Source organism: Taeniopygia guttata, chromosome 19 (assembly GCF_048771995.1).
Source record: "Taeniopygia guttata chromosome 19, bTaeGut7.mat, whole genome shotgun sequence".
Lineage (NCBI taxonomy): Eukaryota > Metazoa > Chordata > Aves > Passeriformes > Estrildidae > Taeniopygia > Taeniopygia guttata.
Window position 1 is genome coordinate 8,147,555 of NC_133044.1, and position 21,129 is coordinate 8,168,683.

Below are 21,129 nucleotides of genomic sequence, written 5' to 3' on the forward strand. Positions count from 1 at the left end.
CCTCGCTGGGAACCTTCAGGAACAGGACTTCAACCCTGCTTGAAAGGCTTTTTTTAGCTGCTGCAGATGTCTTAAAGCAAACTCTGAAGTGTGAGGAGGTCAGGGTGATGCCTCAGATTTTTGCTTTTATAATTTTCAGATTCTGTGCTGCTTTAGCGTGGGGGTCTGGGCTTCATATTAGGGGATGGTAACTCTCTTCACAGAGTAGGGAGACAAAACAATTCCGTCTCCAGCTGGGGACCAAGGACAAATGATCCAAATCTCAGGCCCAAAAGCACAAACAACGTGGACTGAAGAGAGAAAAACAGGAAAGATGGGACTTCATGAGCAGGAGATGTAATTGGACAATTAACTCCAATATGCAAATGGACCAAAACTTATAAAAGTGTGAGACCTCGCAACTGGTCATACATTTTGTGGCCATTTCGGGTTGTGCTGCCCAAGGTGGATCCATTGAGGCCACTTAATAAATTCCTGCTTTATTCTTTGGCTCCACCCAGCCTCTGTTCTAGGTCAGCCTTCCCAAGGCACGAAGGGCAGCACCACTCATGTGGTGGCTGGGAGATCCCTGGGTGCCCTGCACCTTGTCCAGGTGAGGCTGTGCTCAGCTGCTCTTGTGCTGCCAAGCACTGCAGAGCCAGGCTGGGATGTTTCCAGAGATCTGCAGGTTCTCCTGTGTGTCCTCTGGGCTCGGTGAGGTGGCTGAGGTGTCAGTGCTGCTGGCTGCTGCGTTGTTGTGACCTTGTCCTTCCTTCACAGCTGCGTGCTGGAATAAGCTGCCCTGGGAGCTGTCGGTGTCAGCAGCAGTGCCCTGCCCTTGGGGGTGTGGAAATGGGGAGCAAGGTGCCTGCAGTTGGGTGTTGGACCCCCGTGTGCTGCTCTGTGTGGGGACACGATCCCAGACGTGACCCACAGCTGCTGAGAGGCAGCCCCAGGAGCAGCCCGTGCGTGTCCTGGTCTTGGTGCAAAGAGAACATCATTTTACCAAGCCAGTCAAGCCCAGATGGCTGGAATCTCTTCAGCTGGGCAGAGCAGCACGGAGGTGTTGGTAAATAAAAACAAACAGATGCAGCCCGGGAGCGAAGCCGTGAGCAGCCTCCTCATCTCGGAGATGAGGCCTTGCTTTGCTTCACTGAGGGGTCCCTAGAAGGAGGATGGCAGCTGCTGTGGCTTTTTCTTTCCCTTGTGCTTTTGTGGGGTTTGCCTTGTCTCTGCTAGAGTGGGAGGCAGCATGGCCTGGCCCCACAGCCCTGTGGGGTGCTGGAGGCAGGCAAGGGCTCACTGCCTGCCTGGGCACAGATGGTTCCCAGGAAAATGTGCCAGCAGGGCTTGGTAGAGCGATGTGTGTGGGTTCAGGTGTGCCCAGCAGGGGCTGAGCCCCGTGGTTCCTCTGCCCAGCTCCCTGGATGCATCTGGACATGGTCAAATCCATCTGCAGCCCTGACAGGAGTGGACAGGAAATTTGGGGCTGCATGTGGCCACTGCTGAGGTGACAGGGAGCTGGTTATGCCCTGCACAGCCCACCCTGCCAGCTTTGCTGTTTGGAGGAGAGCAAGCATCAAGGCTTTGCAGGTGTTCTGTGCTCCTTTGCTCTTTCAGAAAGTGCTTGGAGAGGGAATGGGGTGGGTTGGAATGAATTTATTGGCATGTGCTGGTTACAAAACCCATAGAGTCAGGATGCTCCGGGGCTCTGGATGTGTTTGCATCTGCTACTCCTTTGTGTCAGGGATGGTATCACAGTTTGCCTCTGCCTCCACTTGGGATTTTGGCCCTTGTGGAGGGCACTTTGAAGCCTGTGAGGCTCTGAAAGCTGCTGGAGGAGCTCTGACTGCCCTGCCCTCTCCATCTAGCTCCTGCTGCTCAGTGGCACTGGAGAGGCAGCAGCTCCCAGAGCCATCCCAGCTGCGGGGACAGTGCCCACATGGTGCCACTGCTTGGCCTCTGGTGGACTGGAGAAATAAAAACCTTGCAAAAGAAGGGTTATCCTCACCTACTCTGTGCAGGGGAAAAGCCTGGAAGCCCTGGTTCCTTGGTGCTGCCTGACAAGGCCTGAGGCAGGAGTGGAAGGGCACTGGGAGGATGGTGTGCCTGACACTGTGAGTTCCCAGGCTGGGGAGTTGTTTGCTGCTTGTGCTGAGCAACACCTGCAGGTAGTTTTGACTGAGACAGGAACTTTCCTTGTGACTGGAAACCTGGGATGCTCACAGTTGGGATGCATGAAGCCAAAACACTGTTCTGTTTCCTTTTGAAACCTGTTTCTTTTTTTTTTTTGTTGTTTTTGTTTTTGTTTTTGGTTTCTTTTTTGAAAGTTTCAGCCTCGTTCCTACTTTTGTACTAGAATTTATCATGGGGGAACACCTCAGTTTTGGGGTAGAGTAGTGGGGGAGATGCTGGGAGGAGCTGATCCATCAGTGCCCTGCATGCTGTGAGCTGTTTTCCCAGTGGCATCCCCTCTGGCTCCAGTGCAAGTCACCCATTAGTGGATGTGGCTGCTGCTTACTGGCCCAGGGCTCGGGGTGGTGGGGTGGGATGATCTGCCTGGCACGGGGGTGAGGGGCAGGATGGCACCGAGGGTGTTTCCAGTGACGTGGGTTGGACAGATGGTGCCCTTCTCCAGCCCGGAGTGACAAGTGACATGTGCCCTCCTGACCAGCAGGCTCCATCTGTGTAATTTCCTCTTCATGGGGCTTCTGGCTGGGCTCTGTGCCACTCCCCCTGTCCAGTGCCTGCCCTAAATAACATCTCTCTGCTTGTCCATCAGCCTCTGTGCTCCCAGGAGTGGTCTGCCCTCAACCATGAGTGCCTCTGGCAAGGCTGTGTGTGGCTTTGGCAGAAACCCCTTCCATGAGTGGTGGGTCCCCTTCCTGCAGCATTTCTGGGTATGGCAGGGTCCAGTGGCAGGACTAGGCAGGATTGTGGCATCCTTTGTGCAGTGAGGCAGGCCTGTTTGGATGTGGAAGGGACAAGCAAGAGGTGACAAGGAGAAGAGCATCTTGGCAGGTACCCTGCTCCCCTGCTGCTCTTCCTCTGCTGCCAGTCCCGGGCCTTCCTGGTTTCTGTACAATTAACAGTGGGAATACTCTGCTCACAGGCTTCAAAAAGGGCTCAGAATTCTGGCAAATTGAGATCCTGTCAGAATGATGGCAAAGAAGGTTGGATAGGCTTGTGAGGAAGTTGTGTTGAAGGTGTGTTTTTCTGTACAGGGCTGCAGGGGCTGACTGGTGCTTCCCATCCAGTTCCACCCCCTGCCATGGGCAGGGACACCTTTCACTAGTCCAGGTTGCTCCAAGCCCTGTCCAGCCTGGCCTTGGACACTTCAGGGGTGGGGCAGCCACAGCTGCTCTGATCATCCCACCCTCATGGACCGACATTTCTTCCCCATGTCCAACCTACTCCAGCCTCCTCATTCAACACCACTGTCCTGTGCTGGGTCCCCAGAGCTGGAGGCAGCTCCAGGGGGTCTCAGAGCAGAGAGGGAACATCCCCTCCCTCCCCTGCTGCCCACAGTGCTGAGGGTGAGCCCAGGAGACACTTGTCTTTCTGTGCTGCCAGTGCCTGTGGCTAGGTCCAATCCCGTTTGTCACCCACCAGAATCCCCTATCCATCCTCACAGAGTGCTCTCAGTCCCCTTTCCTTTGACTCCTCCCTGTATTTGACCATCCTGTTGGTGCACAGTGAGGTGGCAGGAAATGCAGGCAGGACATGTGTCCCTCCATCTGTGGGGGCTGCTCTGGATGTCCTTGTCCCTGACATGGAGAGGCTTAGCAGGGGAAGAAAGATCCCCTGACCTGGAAACAGGCATTGAGTGGTGTTTGCATTGGCAGGTGCATCTTCCATCATTCACAATGTGTGTCCCCAGGATCTGTTGGCATTATCCAGGATCCTGGGGGGTGTAGGTGGGGGGTCTGTGTTGTTATTGCCCATCCAGTGGGCTCTTTGCACCATCCACCAACGTGTGTGATGCTTCAAAGTTGTTGATGCTTAAAATCAAGCACAGCACCAACCTAGCAGGCATGTGTGATATGTGAAGTGGAATGTGAACATGGATAATATTTGTGTCTCTGTAGCAAAGATCTGCCCATGCATTCCTAGCTTTAGGACATGGTTCTTTGTGACCTCCTTGATGGTGAGTCCCCCTCCCACATGCTGTGGGTGCTGGGGGAGTCTGGGGATGCTCTGGGAGCAATGGAGCATGTGTGGGCATTGCTCTGGAAGCAGTTGTTGACCCCAAGTGGACCTGAGCTTACAGCCAGGCTTGGTGCTAGCTGAAGGGATGGCATTGGGGTTGGGACAGTGACAGCAGTCACCGTGCTCAGGTGGTTTTGAGCAAGGCTGGAGCAGTGATGAACAGGACAGGGGGAGGGACTGGGCTGTCTGGTGACACTGGTGTGCAGGAAGGATTTAAAAGAGCCTGTGGCCAAATGCTGCCCTTGGCTGCTGGGAGGTGTGGGAGGTGTTGGATGTGGTCATGTATCCAGCTCTGCCTGAAGCCTGAGCCTCTCACTGCTGGACTGTGACTGCTGAAGGGAATGGAGAGGTGCTGTGGACCTGATGTGAGCAGAATTTTGGAAGCAAAAAGCTTCAGGGAAGAAGCTGGCCCTGCCTGATGCAGAAGGCAGTGCCTGCTGCAGGGGCTGTACAGCCCCAGCTTGTCCCAGCACATGGGTGGCCAGTGGGACCAGGACACTGACTGTCCCCTGGGCTGGGCACTGCTGAGACTTCTCAAATCATGGATCGGTTTTGGGCCCCTCAAAAAGGAAGACATTGTGGGGCTGGAGCATGTCCAGAGAAGGGAACAGAGCTGGGGAAGGGTCTGGAGGACCAGGAGTGACTGAGGGAACTGGGGTGGCTCAGCCTGGAGAAGAGGAGGCTCAGGGGGAACCTTCTTAACTCTCTACAACTCCCTGACAGGAGGATGGAGCCAGGTGAGGGTCACTCTCTTTTCCCAAGCTATCAAGTGACAGGACAAGTGGAAATGGCCTCGAGTTGCTCCAGAGGAGATTTAGATTGGATATTAGGCAAAATGTCTTCATGGAAGGGGTTGTCAAACCCAGGAGCAGGCTGTGCAGGGCAGTGGTGGAGTCACCATTGCTGCAGGGATTTAAATGTACCAGCCCATCCCCAGGCTGGCAGCTTTGGCCATGCCCCAGCCTCGCTGTGCCAGCAGCTCCTGGCCTGAGTGGCTGTGCCACAAATGGGCACAATTTCAGACTTTAGGGCACAGTTTTCTGAGTGGTGGGTAAGAGCAGCACCATGCCTGCTCTTCCTTGTCAGGGTGAGATTTTCACCAGAATTGTGGGAGCTCTCTGATCACAAAGGCTCTGGATAGCTGTGAATGGGATAACTGTGTGTGAGTGAATTACCTGTTGTAGTAAGGTAGAAAAATTATAAAGAAAGGCTTATAAAATCAAGCCTTCTCTCCTAAAACCAGTGGCTGGCCTTGTCAGGCTAGCCCTTTGCAAGTTCCCATGTGAAAGCAATCCTGGTGTGAACAGTTCATTAACATAACAATATATTCCTGGGTAAAAACGACTTGCACCTGTATAAACTGTTTCTACATCATTCGATAGAAAAATGAAAACTATCTCTCACAAACAACATTTTCTGCATGTACACACCAGGGATGTGAGTGACCAATCAATACAAAATAACAACTTGTTACTGACCAATAAAGTAATTAACAAGAAAGCTCCTGACCAATTGGAGTCACACACCAGGTCTGTAAAACTGTATAAAAAGGAGTTATGGGAATAAAGAGGGGGCTTTTTTCACCATGAAGAAAATGGAGTCCACGTGATTTATTCTGTTCATTACCCAGGCAAAAAGTGCCACAAGTGGTGGCAAGGCTGAAAGCTGAGGTCTCCAGATGATACCACCCAAATCAGTCACTGTAGGGTGGAAAAACAATTTTAGGTGGTAGGACAGATATTTCATCTGGCTTATTTCAGTGTAAGAGGCTCTCTCTGGAGACTGTAGTGGCTACCGCTCTGCAGAGTGCAGAGGGACCATGGGGTGATGTGTAACTGTCTGCAAAAGCTGCAGTCATCATGAGATGAGCAGAGGCAGTCCTGTCTTAAATCTCCATTCCACTGGCTTCTTCTCTCTTGTAAAGATGGAGTAAGAGGAAACTTTTCCAACCTGTTAATTTTCCATTTCCCTCCGTCGTGTAACTGCTTTGGATAATAATCTTTTAAATGTCTCCTTATGTGCAGGACTGTAATTTTTCCTTCCCTTGAGAGCTTGCATCCCCCGCCTTGCTGGGACAGGAGGTGTTTTCATCTCTGGTGACAATGACACACAAGCTTCTGCAGACAAGGACAACCCCTCATTTGCCTGCTGTGACTTTACTAGTTCTGCTGTTATTATCTGTTTGCTCCCACCTTTCCTGCACTCTGCAGCACTCCTTTTGTTTTCCCATAGCAGCATCCCTTGTGTTTCCCTTGGCAGCATCTCTCATGCTTTCCTGTGGCAGCATCCCTTCTTTTTACCATCATGGCATCCCTTGTTTTCCTGACATGGCATTCCTCGTGTTTTCCCATTGCAGCATCTCTCATTCCCTACTGCAGCTTTCCTCATGTTTCCCACTGCAGCTTCCCTCATGCTTTCCCATGGCAGCATTCCTTGTGTTTCCTGTGACAGCATCCCTCATGTTTCCCATTCCAGCATCCCTCGTGTTTTCCCATCACGCCATCGCCCATGCTTTCTCCCGTGGCAGCATTCCTTGTGTTTCCCATGGCAGCATCCCTCGTGTTTTCCCATCACAGCATCCCTCGAGCTTTCCTATGGCAGCATCCCTCGTGCTTTCCCAGTCCAACATCCCTTGTGTTCCCACTGTGACATGCCTCATGCTTTCCCATTGCAGCATCCTGGTGTTTCCCATGCTGGAATCTGTGGTGTTTCCAGTTCCTGCTCCTTGCAGAGCTGGTGTGTTCACACAGGCCTGAGGGTGCCCTGGAAGCTCCCACTGCTTGGATGTGGGGTGTCCTTAGCTGTGTCCCGTGCTCGCTGTGGAGGGCACTGGCTGCCGTGGAGTTTTGGCCATCCCTCACTGCTGGATGTGTCTGTTCTCTGCTCTCTCAGAGTCCTGGGGGCTTGGAGTGGCAGTGCCTGGGGTATTCCACACTCTGGCTAGTGTTTTCCCCAGCTCTTGGGGCAACTGAGCACAGGAGAAGGGGAAGAGTCCCCATAGGAGCTCCTGAAATAGGGCCATGAACTCTGCAGGAAACCCTGGTTGATGCCTCTCTCTCTCTCTCTCTCTGTTGTTGCAGGCAAAGGACAGTGATGATGATGATGAAGTCACCGTCAGTGTGGACCGGGATCGTTTCATGGATGAGTTCTTTGAGCAGGTGAGAGGTTTGTTCCTCCAGTGTGGCTTTGAAGCTGGTTCAGACCTTTCTGCTGGCACCAGGACGGGTTGTGGATGGTCCAGGCTCCCTGCAGCCACTGGGGGTGGGATGGAGGTCCTGCCCTGGCTGGTGCTGCTCAGCTGATGCTCAGGGTTGTGCTGAGTGCTGAACATCAGGAACCTGCCTTCCCTGCAGACCTGGGGATGTTTCCCTGCTCCTCCAGAACCCAGCGAGGCTGTTGCCCAGGCAGTGGAGCAGGGAAGCCTCACACACAGCCCTCAGGCCTTTCCCCAGAGCACCTCTGCAGAGCAGCAGTCTCTGCATGGGATGGATTTAATTTTGTGCCTCCTGTTCCCAAACAAGAGGTTGTCTTCTGGCATGTGGGTGGCTGTAAGATCTGCTTGCGGATTTTTAGCACACCCTTAGCATGGCATGTGTGTGGGGGGTGTTAAAATGGATCTGTGCAGGCAATGGAGTGGGAACTGGGATAAATCTGATGTGCAGGTGGAGGAAGATGAGCAAAGGAGTGGTGTGAGCCGAAGGAGAAGACTGAGTTAGAGGGTGAGCAGCCTGGCAGGTGGAGAACACAGGAGAGGTTTCCCCTCTTGGGTGATGCTGGTGTCTCCTGTAGTGCAGAAGTGCAGGGAAAATGCCAGAATAGATCTTTTGGAAAATGTGGCCTCCCTGGAATGGGGGGTGAGGATCAAATTGGGTGTTTCTGGGGCTTTTTATGGAGCAAGGAGCCGTGGGGGACTGAGCCACTACCAGCCTGGTTTATGCAGTCTCAGCAGTGCTCTGCCAGTGCTGGGAATCAATCTGATGCTGATTTATATAAATCCCAGGAGTTTCTCAGTGTATCACAAAGAATACAGGAGCTGCAGTGTGTATTACACTGCTGTGACTCAGAGCTGGCTGGTGGGATGGAGAAGGTCTGATTCCACAGCGGTGCTGTAGCTCCAAGCTGGAAAATATTTATCCAGGAGGATGTTTGCTGTGGTTCAGACATGTCACGGTTGCTTTGGAATAGGGTATAACAATCCCTTCACTTTTCAAAAACCCAGGTCTGTCACAGACACCTGTCTTGTCTCACTTCACAGGTGGAAGAAATTCGAGGCTTCATTGATAAAATTTCGGAGAATGTGGAAGAAGTGAAAAGGAAGCACAGCGCCATTCTGGCTTCCCCCAACCCTGATGAAAGTGAGTGAGCCGTGAGCTCTGTGTGTCCTGTGGGCACGTGGTGGGGTGGCTGGGGCTGGGCACAATCCCTGTGTCTGCAGGTGGTGAGGGGTGGGAACCCAGGGCAAGGGGAATATCCCCCTGGCTGCCCTGGGCTGCTCTGACTCCCAGGAAAACACTGACTTCGACCCTCATTCATGGAGAAAACTTCCAAAGTCTCAAGGTAAACTAGAAAACCACAAAAGTATGAAATAGATTATAGATAGTAGTGTAGTGTGTCACATGGGTGAGAAATTTAAGTTTTAGGATTTTTAATATGTTATAGATGGGTTCAAGATGGAGGATATAGGGTGTTGTCTTGAGTTCCTTCTCTCTTCTTCCTCTTTCTTCTTGGGTTTGGGTGGTATCTGGTAATTGGGTAGAAAAATCTGCATTGTGGGTTTTTAGGGGTCAGTTATTGGGTTAGAAAGGGAAATAATTTAGGTGTCACTTCTTAATTGGGTAGTTTAGTTTTTGATTAGAATTAAAAAGACCTTGCAGCACGAGGTTGTTGGCCATTTTTGTGCTGTTTTCACGCCTGCAAGGTCTGGGCACAGACAGTGTGCTGAAGTTTTGATAAGATAACAATAAACAGAAGGTGAAGGCCAATGTGTGTCTGGTTTTCCTGACACAGAACTGCTCCAGGAGGGTCTCCCCTGCCAGGGGAGCCCCCAGGGAGTTGCCCAACTTGGGGCCCACAAACTCACAGTGAGGGAGGGCTCGGACTGGGCTGGTGGCTGGTGGCTTTGAGACCTGGAGAGGTGGTGAGAGTCCAGTGAGGGGGATTTCTGAAAGGCAGTGTGGAGGCTGGGAAGAGCAAGTAGGCTGGTATTGTGGTGGTTGGCTGTTATCTTGCCCTGGGCTGCCTAGAAAAGTCCATGGATAAGACAGAACAGACCGAGTGTCACCTACTTGGGCCCAGAAATGTCACAGCTGCTGTTTGAGCCAGAGGTGGGCATTTGGTACCTTGCATTTCTGTCCTGGGGACAATTTGTTGCTGGCTGGTCAAAGAATCTATCTGTCCTAGTTTAGGGCAAATTTGGGGAAAACCTTCTGAAAGGAGCCCCTAGGAAATAAACCCCCACGGCCCCTCCCCACCCACCTGGTTCAGGGAAAAATTTCCTCTGAGAGAGAAGTGGAAAAGAACCTGTTTATTCAACGAACAAAGCACTCCCCAGCACCAAAACAATTAACAACACCAGATGACAACAAAACTCTTTCACCACTCTGAAGAGATGAACAAATCCAGAGAGTCTTTCCTGGGAGTGGTCGCCCGGGTCTGGACACTGGGGATTGCTCTCCAGCACTGGGGATGGCTGCTGCAGATCACCAAATGCAGGCTCCTGGTGTTCCTTGGGGTTTCCCAGATCCCAGTCCAGAGCAGGTTGGATGGTATTCAGGAAGAGGAAAGGAAAAGCAACAGTCCAGGGAAAGAATTGGACTGCTTAGCTAAACTAACTAGGAAGCAAAGGCAAAAGCAGAAGGAAACAAAGCAAGCAAGCAAGCAAAGCAAAAGCCAGCCAGCCAGCACCAGCCTTTTCTGGACAGCAGACCATGGGGGGAGGTGAACCAGATGATAACAAGGCAAAACAAACCTTCACTTTCAGAGTCAGTTCTGAAAGCACAGAACATAATATCAAACGTAAACAGAACACATGATTGGAGATACAAACACCATAACATCACCCTAGGTCACTGTCCCTTCCAGACCTCTTTCTTCACCAGCCTTTTCTTTCAGAGAAGAGGTTTGCTTCCAGGAGCTGGAGTTGGGGATTCGAGCACCCAAAGGGTGGCAGCATTTGGGTGTCTGGGGGATGTGGCAGAGTTAGGACTGTGGATGCTGTGGTCCCCTGTTCCCAGGGGAGCCCGAGGGGCTGTGGGGGTGGTGAGGGCTGCAGAGGCTTTGCTGTGGAGCAGGTGGAGCTGAGGGCTGAGCTCTGCAGGGCAGGGCTGGAGCCTGCCCAGGCTCACCTGCTGAGGGGCAGCCCTGGAGCAGCTCTGCTGCCCCCAGCTTCAGGTGGCATTGAGCCCTGGTGGCTTTCCTTTGCCCACCTCCGTTGTGATGCTGGTGTCACAGGAGTGTTTGATGCTGCAGTCTGACCCTGCAGGATGGCTCAGGCCACTGACAGCCCTCATTTTGGCAAAGGTGCTGCTTCCATGGGCTGAGCACTGCTTGTGCTCCCAGTGCTTAGAGGCTGGAAAGCTGAGACCAGGTCTCTCTCTGCTCATCTACCCTCTTCCCATCCATTTCTCATTTGCCCATTCCAAGTCTGCTGGTGGAATTGTGCCTGGAGGTCCCAGGAGGGTGTCCACACACACACTGCCCTGTGTCCAGCCCTCTGTCAAATCAGTTGATTTTGTAATTGCTTAAAAGGAATGGCCCTTCCTAAATTGTCTCAAGCTCCCCTCTCCTGGCAGCTGCTCCTCAGCTAAAATTTCCTTGGCCAAGCCTGGAAGTGAGGGATTTTCTCGAGGGAGTTCACATGTCTCAGGCTATTGCTCAATCCTCCAGGCTCTCGTGCTTTCACTGTAAGATGTTGCAGTGTTCCTGTTTGGGAGTGTTCAGCAAAGAGCTGCTGTGCTCGTGGCTGCTGCAGTGCCATGGGGTCCACTGGGGTCTGCAAAGGGCACTCATGGCCTAAAAGCATAATAATCTGTTTAAAAGTCTGAGATATGCAGTGAACAAGATGTGGTGACATTCCTGTGACTTCCAGAAGCATCCAGGACATTGGAAGTGCTTCTGGTTTTGTTTTACAGTGTTAATTTGCCTTGGTATTGTAGAGAATTCAGTTTGTCACATCAAGAACTGCTTGGACAGGGAGAGGAGCCACACATTAATCTGAAGTCAGTGATTTGCAGCATTGTGGTGTGTTCAGGGGCTGTGGTAGGGCTCAGTGGTGGACAGACTCAGAATCACAGAGTGCTTTGGGTTGGCAGGGACCTTGAAAGATCATCCAGTTCCACATCCCTGCCATAGGCAGAGACACCTTAAATCTACAGCAGTGAACCACTTGCTCCAAGCCCTGTCCAATGTGCCCTTTGAGGGATGGGGCAGCCACAACTTCTCAGGGCAACCTTTGTCAGCCCCTCACCATCCTCACAGTCTGACATTTCTTCCCCATGTCCAATCTGACCCCACTGCCCCTTGTCCCAGCCCTTGGACCGTTTTAGTGGCCACCTCTGAAGCTGCTCTGCCAGGGTGTTTGTGCTGGCAGCCTCACCCCCACCCTCCTGTGTTCCTGAACCCACAGAGAATCTGCCCATTCATGCAAATTTGTAACCCAGGGCTGTGAATTTATTAAGATTAATTTGGAAATTCAGAAACAAGTTCCCATGAAGCATGGCAGGGGGATGGAGCCAAAGGACACTAAAATGTAGATTGTGAGAGGCTAATTTTGGGATGTGCTGGGGTTTGCTGTTTAACAGGGCAAGGAGTGACACCTGGGATGGCCATCAGGGCAACATGTTGCTGCCTGCAGGGATTTGGGATGCTGCTCATCCCCTCTGGAACAGCACCTTGCTTATTTCTTAGTGATCTCCAAGTACTTTAGCACCATGTGGAGCCCTCACTGCAGGATGAGGGGAAATGTTCCTGCAGGAAATAAGAGAATGTCACGGACTCCTCATCCTTGTCTGGAGGCACATGTGCTGTGCAGCTTGGCTTGGTGTGGGTGTAGCGTCTCCGTCAGAGATACAAACTCCTTAAACACCACCAGCAAGTCCCTCCTGGAGCTGGAGGACTTTGGAGTGGGGCTTTAGACTGGAACAAAGCTGGCTGGTAGGCTGGGAAGTGGATGGGCAGTGGTTGGCATTGCTGTTGGAATGCTGAGTGGAGGGATGGATGGAGAGGTGTGTAGTGGCTGCTGGTGAATAGCTGCTTTCTCAGGGTCAATAGAAGAGAGAGACTCCATGGGCACAATCCCACTGGAATCCGCTTTTTTGAGTGGCTGTGCTGAAGCAGATGCAGTCCCTTGGTGTTCTTTGTTTGCAGGAGAAGGTGAGGTCCAGTGTCTGTGTGAGAGCTGGATTTGCTGACCCGCCTGGCGTCAGGATCCGTGTCTCGTGGAAGGGCTCATCCCTCCCTTCCTGCTGATTCCTCTTCTGGCTGCACAGACTGTGTTTGGATCTGGCTTGCCACTGCTGCCTGGGCTTATTTTGGAGCCCAGTGGGTGGGGAGCTGGCTGGCTTTGCCTCTGAGACAGTGAGGTGCCAGCCCGTGGCCCCAGCAGGCTGGGGTCTGGCTGCAGGGCACCGGGAAGGTCTCCCCACCCCGTGGGCAGTGTCGTGGTGGGACTGGGGTGGGCTTGGAAAGGCTGAGGGGCTGGGTTCCTCCTTGGGTTGGAGCCATGGCTGTGCCACTCCAGATTTGAGTCACAGCTCCTGTAAACCTGTTCCTAAAATCCTTCCCAGCGAGTGCTGCGGCTGCTGCTGCTCCAGTGCTGCAGCCAGCTCCTGCTGGGTCCATGGTGCAGGCCACATCCCAGAGGAGGTGGCTTTGGGTGACATTCCAGCCAGCAAGCAATGAAATCCCATTTGCTGTTTTGCTGGAGTGCTCAGGAGGGGTTCTGGGCCGTTCTCCCCTCTGAGCACTGCGTCCCTGCAGTGGCCCTGCTCCGTGGCTCTCCAGTGTTACGTAACGCAGCTGTTTGCTCCATGAATCGCCTCTGGGAACAGAAATCTTCAGATCCCAAGTTGTGTCTCTCAGCCTGTCAGCTCAGCCCATCTCTGCAGGCTTCAGGAGACCCGGTAAATATTTCAGACCTGGGAGCAGGTCCATTACAGCTGCACCAGGAGGGAAGGGGAGGTTCCCTTCCATGGGTGCTTGACTTCCAGCTTCATTGTTTTAGCTGTGCAGGCTCAGGGTGGTGGTGTTCAACATCAGGGCACAGATGGATTTGTTCAGTCTTTCTGGCTGATGGGAGTTCCTTGGACAGTGGCCCTATTATTCCTAGCAGACTATTTTCTGGTGGAGACGTGTCAGGTACACAAGGAGACAAGCTGTAGCTGCTCACTGCTGTCTGATGCTATTGAGGTAGCACTGGCCTGTGTAAAAAACCAATTTGGAGCAGTCTGGGTGCTGAGGTGCTGGCTGGACCCCTCTGAGCTGGCTCTGTGCCCTCCTGTAAGCACAACCTCACCTCTCAGCAGGTGATTTGGGAGAGTGTCCCAGCAGGAAGCTGAGTGTGCTCCAAGGAACTGCTGCTGCTGGAAGAGCAAGACTGGGACTGCTTCCTGCTGGAGCTGCCCCCCTCAGACATGGCTTTCTGTGCCCTCTCAGCTCCACTCACCACCGTGCAGTGGTTTTTGGGGCTGCTTTCCCCTGGTGCCTGGTCTCACCAGGGCAAGCAGTAGGTTTCCTTGAAGACCAGGAGCTGCAGTAGTGCGGTGTTGGAGGCTGCAGGCTCAAGGCTGTGATGCTCCTTTGGGAGGAGCAGTGGAGAGGTGAAGGTGGCTTTGTTCTCCTGTCTTCTCTTTGCTCCTTCACCCTCTCCCAGCTTCCCTCAGGTGGGAAATGAGACACAGCTCAGACTTCATCAGACTTTGAAGATGAAGCAAGTGTAGCCCCAGCAGAGCAAGGAATCTGGGAAAAGGTGTCTGGGCATGTCCTGGACACAGAAGGCAAAAGCAACATATTCCCCCGTCCATCTTCTGCTGTCACCCTTCATCTGCAGCCTCAGTGGAGCTGGGAGCTGCCCCTGCCCAGGCAGTCTGGCCTGAAGCAGGGACACATTCACAGAGTGGCTTGGACTGGAAGGGACCTTAAAGCTCTTGTCATTCCAACCCCTGCTGTGGGCAGGAACACCTTCCACTAGACCAGGTTGCTCCAAGCCTGGTCCAATATGGCCTTAAACGCTTCCAGGGATGGGGAAACCACAGCTTCTCTGGGCAACCTGTGCCAGCCCCTCTTAATCTGACATTTTCCCCATGTCCAATTTGATTCCACCCTCAGTTCAACACCATTGTCCTGTGCTGGGAGCCCAGAGCTGGAGGCAGCTCCAGAGGGATCTCAGGAGAGCAGAGCAGAGGGGGAACATCCCCTCCCTCCTCTGCTGCCCACACTGCTGAGGATAAGCCCAAGAGTTGTCTTTCTGTGCTGCCAGTGCCCATGGCTAGGTCAAGTCCCATTTGTGACCCCCCAGAATCCTCCAGTCCTTCTCTGCATGGTGTTCTCCGTCCATCCCTTCATCTCTCCAGCACTCCCCCAGTCTGTGCTGGTACTGAGGATTGCCCTGACCCAAATACAGGACTTTGCCCTTGGCCTAGTTGGGTGTCAGCATGTGGAGTGGCTTTGCTGGACATAAAATTGTGAGCGGCCCGGGGAGGCTGGATGATCCTGGTTGCTTCCTGCAGCTGCTGGAGTGGGACTGAGGCTGGAGGACACAGCAGTGCAGCTGGGGGATGCCATGGTCCTCACCAGCAGCCTCAGCAGGGTGGGAAGGGCATGGTGTGGCAGCAGAGCCCCAACAGAGCAGGCACTCAGGGGACAGCAAGAACAGGTTCCATCTGTCCCTGTGGCTCTCAGCATCCTGCCTCTTTGCTTCTGCTTCTCCCTCCTCCAGGCAGGTCCCTAAGGGAGGGTGTTCTCAGCCCCTTTTCACCCATGGTCGGTGCAGCTGTGGCTGCCCCTTGCAACAAACCTGTGTGTGATGTGGAGACTGGAGGGGTGTTTGGTGCAGGGAGGGGGGTCCCTCTGCCCACTGGGGGGGTCCAGGATCTCCTGAAGTGTCTCCAGTACCTCAGTTGGCCTGACTATCCCTAGCAGCACGGTGCTAATGCTACCCATGGCCCTTAGGGCAATGCCACGCTGTGCTTGGGTTGCCTCAGTGGGCTTTGTCCTGTCCCTGTGTCACACAGATACTTCTGTCCCCCTTGCAGACACTGCTCCAGCTCCATCTTGGAGGAGTTTTGTTTCTCCTGCCAGTAGTCCTTGTTGAAGGGCCACTCTAGGACGTACCCTGCAGTGGTCTTCTCATTTCCAGCCTGAGTCTGTTTGCGATCGATTTACGTACCAACGTCAGCCCAGGAACAAATCCATTCTGCTTAAAGAACTGTTTGCCCTTCTGGCTTCACCCTGGCAGGTCACTGCAGCAGCTCAGGTGTTTTGTGTAGGCTTTGCACAACCCCAGCCCTCCCAGGCCCCAGTACCTGCCCCAGCTCTGGTTTTAAAGAGGTGGGGTAGCCCAGGGTGTGAGGTCTCCAGGATTTTTGACCTAGCTGCTGGTCAGCTCTGTGGGAATCCAGGGCTTCCCTCTGGCTGCCCTGGCAGGTCTGGGACCCTGGCAGGGGTCAGGAACCTCCCTGGACAGAGCCCCCAGAGACACTGTCTGTGATCTCTGCCCATGGAAAAGAGTTTTCAATCTTACAGGATGAATTACAAGCTCTGAGTGTTTGATATAAATAATAATTAAGTGTGGCACGGGTGCAAAAGTAAAATTTTAGGTTTCTAGATTAGGGGTTCAGAGGGGACAAGATGGAGGAAATTGGGTGTGTCATGTCCTTTTTCTCCTTCTTCATGCCCTCCATGTTTCACTGTGGTGTTGGCATTTTTCTGTTGGTTCAGGCTGGGGACACACTGTTCAACGTAGGTGACAGATATTGGCACGTTATTGTAAATCCAGCACAGGTAGTTTGTGGTATTTAATGTTTGTACCATCCCACTGAGGGCAGAGCCCCACACGCTGCCCTGCAGGACAGAGCTGCAGCAGGGCAGCAGAACATGTTAGAGATAAACAGAATAAACAGCCTTGAAAACAGCACAGATGAATTATGGCTTCTGCTTTGGCAACGGGGCAGAAGGACAGAGACTTTCTACAATCTGGGAATCATCAATAGCACAGATTCCGACAGTCAGCGTTTCTTGAGCTTTTCAGACTGTGGAAGTTGGGATCTGTGTGTGTGGGATGGGCTGGGGTTTCCTGGGTGGTGAGTGCTGTGTTTGGGTAGCCACAGGCAGTGTGTGTTTGCAGGGCATGGACACAGTGAGGTCCTGGGGACTCGGCCATGCGGGCACAGCTGTCCAGGGGGTGACCAGTCCAGCCCTCCCTGTGATCTCTGGGAGCAAACTGGCAAAATGCCACCCTTCAGCCCTAAACCAGCCCAGTTCCTCCTGGCACTGGCCCAGTGGGTGCCATGGGGCAGAACTCAAGCACAGTCGTGGGTATGCTCAGGCTGTGGTGCCAGGGATGCCTTGGCTGTGAGTTTAGGGATGCTCATGCCATGGGTGCTGGGGTGCTGAGGTCATGGAAGCAGCAATGCTCATACTGTTCCTCAGCTTCCCTTTGCCACCACCTGCCTGAGGCTCCCACAGCCACGTTGTGCCCAGCCTGGTGGCACCCACTTCCAGCCCTTGAGTGCTGCCCACAGGAACTGGACACATGGACTGTTGGGAAAATCCCAGCTTTACAGAGATGGGGCAACTGAGCGAGGTGTTCTAAAAGATCTTATTTCATTACCAGTCTTGTTGAAGGGTGAGACTAAGAGATGTAAAACTCAACACCACTCTGTCAGAAGCCAACCTATTTCCTGGTTGCAATATCCTTTAAATGTTTTTCAGCCTATTGGCTTTTGCCACACAATGCTGCTAATACTTCTAACACAAATCACCTATATTTTTATCCCATAGGTCTTGCTGCAATGCATCTTTCACAGTTCTAATTCTCGAAAATATCTGGTCTTTTTGCAAGGCCATAGTTTGAAACTTGTTTCTAGTTCAATCTCTCTCTCAACAATGTCATCTCTGTTCCGTGGCCTTCCTAAGTCAGCACTCTCAGTTGCCCCATCTCTGTAAAGCTGGGATTTTTCCAACAATGGACTTCCTGTGCATCGTCCCAGTGCTGCAGTGAAGCTACCTGGGACCTCTCTGTCCCCTCTTCCTGTGCCCCTGTGGCTTTTTCTTTTGTTTCCCCTTAATGTGCTGTCCCAGGTGATACTCCCTTTTCCCATGCAGTTCTCCTGCTCCATGATCATCAATATCCATGATCACCAGCACCCATTGTCTGCTCCATCCCCCTCAGCAGCACTGGGTGCTCCACCACGCTGAGTGCAATTAATATCAATTAACTGGAGTCTGATTCATGGCAACAAGTTAAAAAAGACTCAAAATCAGCTGTTCTGTAATTATTTTGGGTTTAATTTAGCCCAGAGGATTAGTGGCACTCCTGGAACCTGTGTTGTTGCTGCTGCTGGAACACTTTATCTGCTTTGGGCAGCACTCCCTGTTGCAGCCCAGAGCCTGTGGTGCGAGGGGCAGTGACTGTTATGTGTAGTAGATATAATTTGTGCCATTTCTAATATGATATATGTGATATTGAATATTTGTTAGCGTATACATGTTTGTATTAGGATTCCCCCCCTCACAGGCACAAGTGAGACCGGGTGTAGATTGGAAACTGATTTACAAGTAAGAAGGTACAGCTGCCAGGAGATAGGCCATGGCTGGGGAGATACAGAAACCCCAGGTGCTGATCGTTTGACCCGAGATGGATATCATGGAAATCCTCAGGCAGATACATGTGAATACGGCGTTCCTAAATTTCATCAAAAGATTCAACAAACTCGGGACAGTGATTTGTTCTCCCTCATCACCAAAAAAGAAAATCTTATTAACATATAGACTCTGAATAGAAGAAAAGACTGATTGCTGAAATCTTGGCCTCAGGCAGAATTTTCCCTATAAAAACCACTTGTGCCAGGATGGAAGTGTGTGGACAGAGAGGAAAACCTCTGCTGAGGCTGACTCCTTGTTGCACACCCAGGGCCGACCCCGGGCTCGGCTCTGTTCTTTCCTTGTGGCTGGCTAGATAGAATTTGATTGTAAAATAAATATTTTATTTTTCATATTAATTTAGTTGGACAATTTTCATTTATAACAGTGACCATGGAGCAGGAGCCCATCCTTACTGCCTGAGGTGCTGCTGCTCCCAGCTCGGTGCAGGAGGGGCCTGTGGCTCCTTGGCTCTGTGTGGCTGGCAGCAGTGTCACCCAGGACAGAGCCTCAGTCCCTCTTGTTCTGTGTGCTGGGACGGAGTGGGAGGCAAGGAGCCCTGGAGGTGAGGGGACACGAGGCCATCGCTGCCCTGAGCCTGTGGCACCCTTGTCTCTCTCTGCTGGTTCATCCTGTGTGTGTGAATTTGGCCCCACTCCCGTTTGGGTTCCAGCCTTAGCTGGTCCTGGAGCCCTGGCTGGGATCCACGTGGCTGAATGCACAGAGAGTCTCTTGGCCCTCTCCTAGCCTGAGTCTTTTCATCCAGGGAGGTTAGATAGAGGGAGGAAGGAGATAAAGGAGCCAAAATGTGAGGGGATATGGCAGCTTTGCCCTTTGCTGTCCGGGCTGGCAGAGCACAGCTCCAGTCCAGGGCTCTCCCAGCCATCACTGGATGTGGCTGCCTGTGGCACATGGTGTCCTCAGGCTCTCCTTGCCTCTTCCTGCTGGATTTGGAGTGGTTCCCAGCTGGGCCCTGCATACCAAGGGGAGAAAAAGAGCCAGAGACCCCTCTGTAGCAGCCAGGAGCCCTGCTCTGGTGGGCAGTGAGCTGGGCTGTGCCCTTGTCCCCAGCGGGTGGGATGCTGGGTGGCATTGGTGGCATCGGTGGCACAGCTCTTGGGTGTCACAGACACTGGTCTGTGGTTGAGTTTCTCTCATCTTCTGGCAGCCAGGGACCCCCCATCCCCTCCCCATCCCTTCAGTCCTCCTCCTGGCATGGACATGACTGGGATTCCTCATGCTTTTGGCTCTCAGGTTTGGCATTGTCAGGGTGGGGGGAGGTGTGAAGAACAGAAATATTTGGCTTCTCTGGAAAGTGCTGGGAGAAGGAAACAGCAGGACCAGCAGTGGCATCCACCAGGTGAGGAGGCCAGCCCTGTCCTGGGAGCCACATCTCCGCTGGATGGGCCAATCACTCAGCCATGTGGCTTCCTGGGGGCTGCCTGTGTGGGCAGAGAGGGGCAGGGACCCCAAGGTGGGGAGGGAGCTCTGCAGCAAACCCCCTCCAGCCCCAGCAGCGTTCCTTCTGCAGCTGGAGCTCTGCCTTTCCTGCTGAGTTGTCTTGGTGCTGCGCTGGGGATAATCCCTTATCTGCAGAAATGGGTTTAGGAGGGCTGAGCTGAGCAAACCCTAAATCCTTTTACTCTTTCCTGAGATTATTCTGACGTGGGGAGCACTGGTGCTTTCTAGGCATGCTGAGAGCAGGAGCAGCAGGATCTGGGCAGTAGAGCTGGGCAGCAGCACAGGCACGAGGAGGAGGGTGGCCAGAAGTCCTGGGATCTCTGGGACCTCAGCATCACCCATGGAGATCCCACTGTGGGTGCACCAAGAGCTTCTGCTATGGGCACATTCCAAGATCTGACTCTACAAACCTACAACTAAATTATTGAGAGGGGAAAGAGTCAGGGATAGTGAGTGGAAAATTGCTGGGAGTAGCTTGAGGAGGAATTATTGGTGAAAATCCATTTGGATTTGGAAAGGCAGTGTCTGTCTGTCCCCCTGGGTGACTACTCACATGTGGCAAGGAGGTGTATGTGGCTGTGCTTTAGGTGGGAAGAGAGGGAGAAGAAGTCAATTAAAAATGGAAAGTTCAGGCAAGCAGTCTGAGGAAGTGGTAGCCAGAGCAGGAAATGTGAGTGCTGAAGGAGCTTGGGAGCTCTCACAGTGGGTGTGCAGGAGCACAGAGGTGGATTGGGTCTGGTGGAGGGGTGGGACATTGCTGGGTGGGTGCAGGGACACCCGTGCCTGGGCTGGTGAGGTGGGTGGCCACGTGCCAAGGAGGGTAGACCATGGCTGCAGTGTGGGAATCCTCATGTTGTACAGGGCTGGAGCCTGCAAGAAATGGCTCCTCTTGCCCCTTGAGCTGTGTGATGTTTGGAAATGAGGGTTCTCTGGATTGGGGGTGGAGTCCTCTGCTGTGGAAGCTGCAGGTGCTGCAGTCAGTTTGGCTGTCCACGGTCTGCCAGCATCAACTGATGAGACATTGAGGATAAACTGGAAGAGGAATTGAGGGGTGGACAGCCAGGATACCCAGTGGGACACTGGACAGCTGCTGGGAGAACAGGTTGGATGGTGATGTGACCAGCTCCAAGGCACTCCTGGAGCCCTGGCAGTCCTGGGCAGCAGTCAAGTGAACCCAGCTGGAGAGTGGCTCTGACATCAGGGTGGGAATGGGTGCCTGTCCCATCCCTGACTGATCAGTGCAGAGCAGATCTCCTCACAAAACCAGCCCAGGGATGAGTGACCAAGTGTCTGAGGGGTCAGGCTGGGAACTGGCAGGAGCTGGAGAAATGAGCTGTTCTGCCCCAGCCCGGGGCAAACCTGGCACTGTGCACATCTGCCCTGCCCTACTGTCCTCTGCCCTCCCCACCACTCTGAGCTGACTGATTCCTTCAGGAGTGGGGCTACAGCTTCTTCAAGCTCAGGCCAAACCAGTAGTGCTTCTGGAGTGTTCCTGAGATGCAGGGACCTTGTTCCTGCTGAATAGTGACACAACAAAGACACCTGCAAGGACACCTGCAATAGGATGTCCAGTCCAGTGGTGCTGGCCCATGGCATGGCTGTGGCACCGTGCAGCGTGTGGTT

At 53.0% G+C, this 21,129-nt stretch overlaps 1 protein-coding gene across 3 annotated transcripts in view; it reads left to right on the top strand.

Annotated features, from left to right (window-relative positions):
• The window catches only part of STX1A (syntaxin 1A), a 73,882-nt gene that overhangs the window by 8,292 nt on the left and 44,461 nt on the right, over positions 1-21,129 (top strand). For all 3 annotated transcript variants that reach the window (XR_012058661.1, XR_005982234.2, XM_030288206.4), the window contains exons 2-3: positions 7,269-7,346; positions 8,444-8,543. Coding sequence is in view for 1 of the 3 variants with exons in the window: in XM_030288206.4 (XP_030144066.1) it covers positions 7,269-7,346; positions 8,444-8,543 (178 nt within the window). In the remaining 2 variants the exon portion in view is untranslated. The remainder of the gene's footprint in view (positions 1-7,268; positions 7,347-8,443; positions 8,544-21,129) is intronic.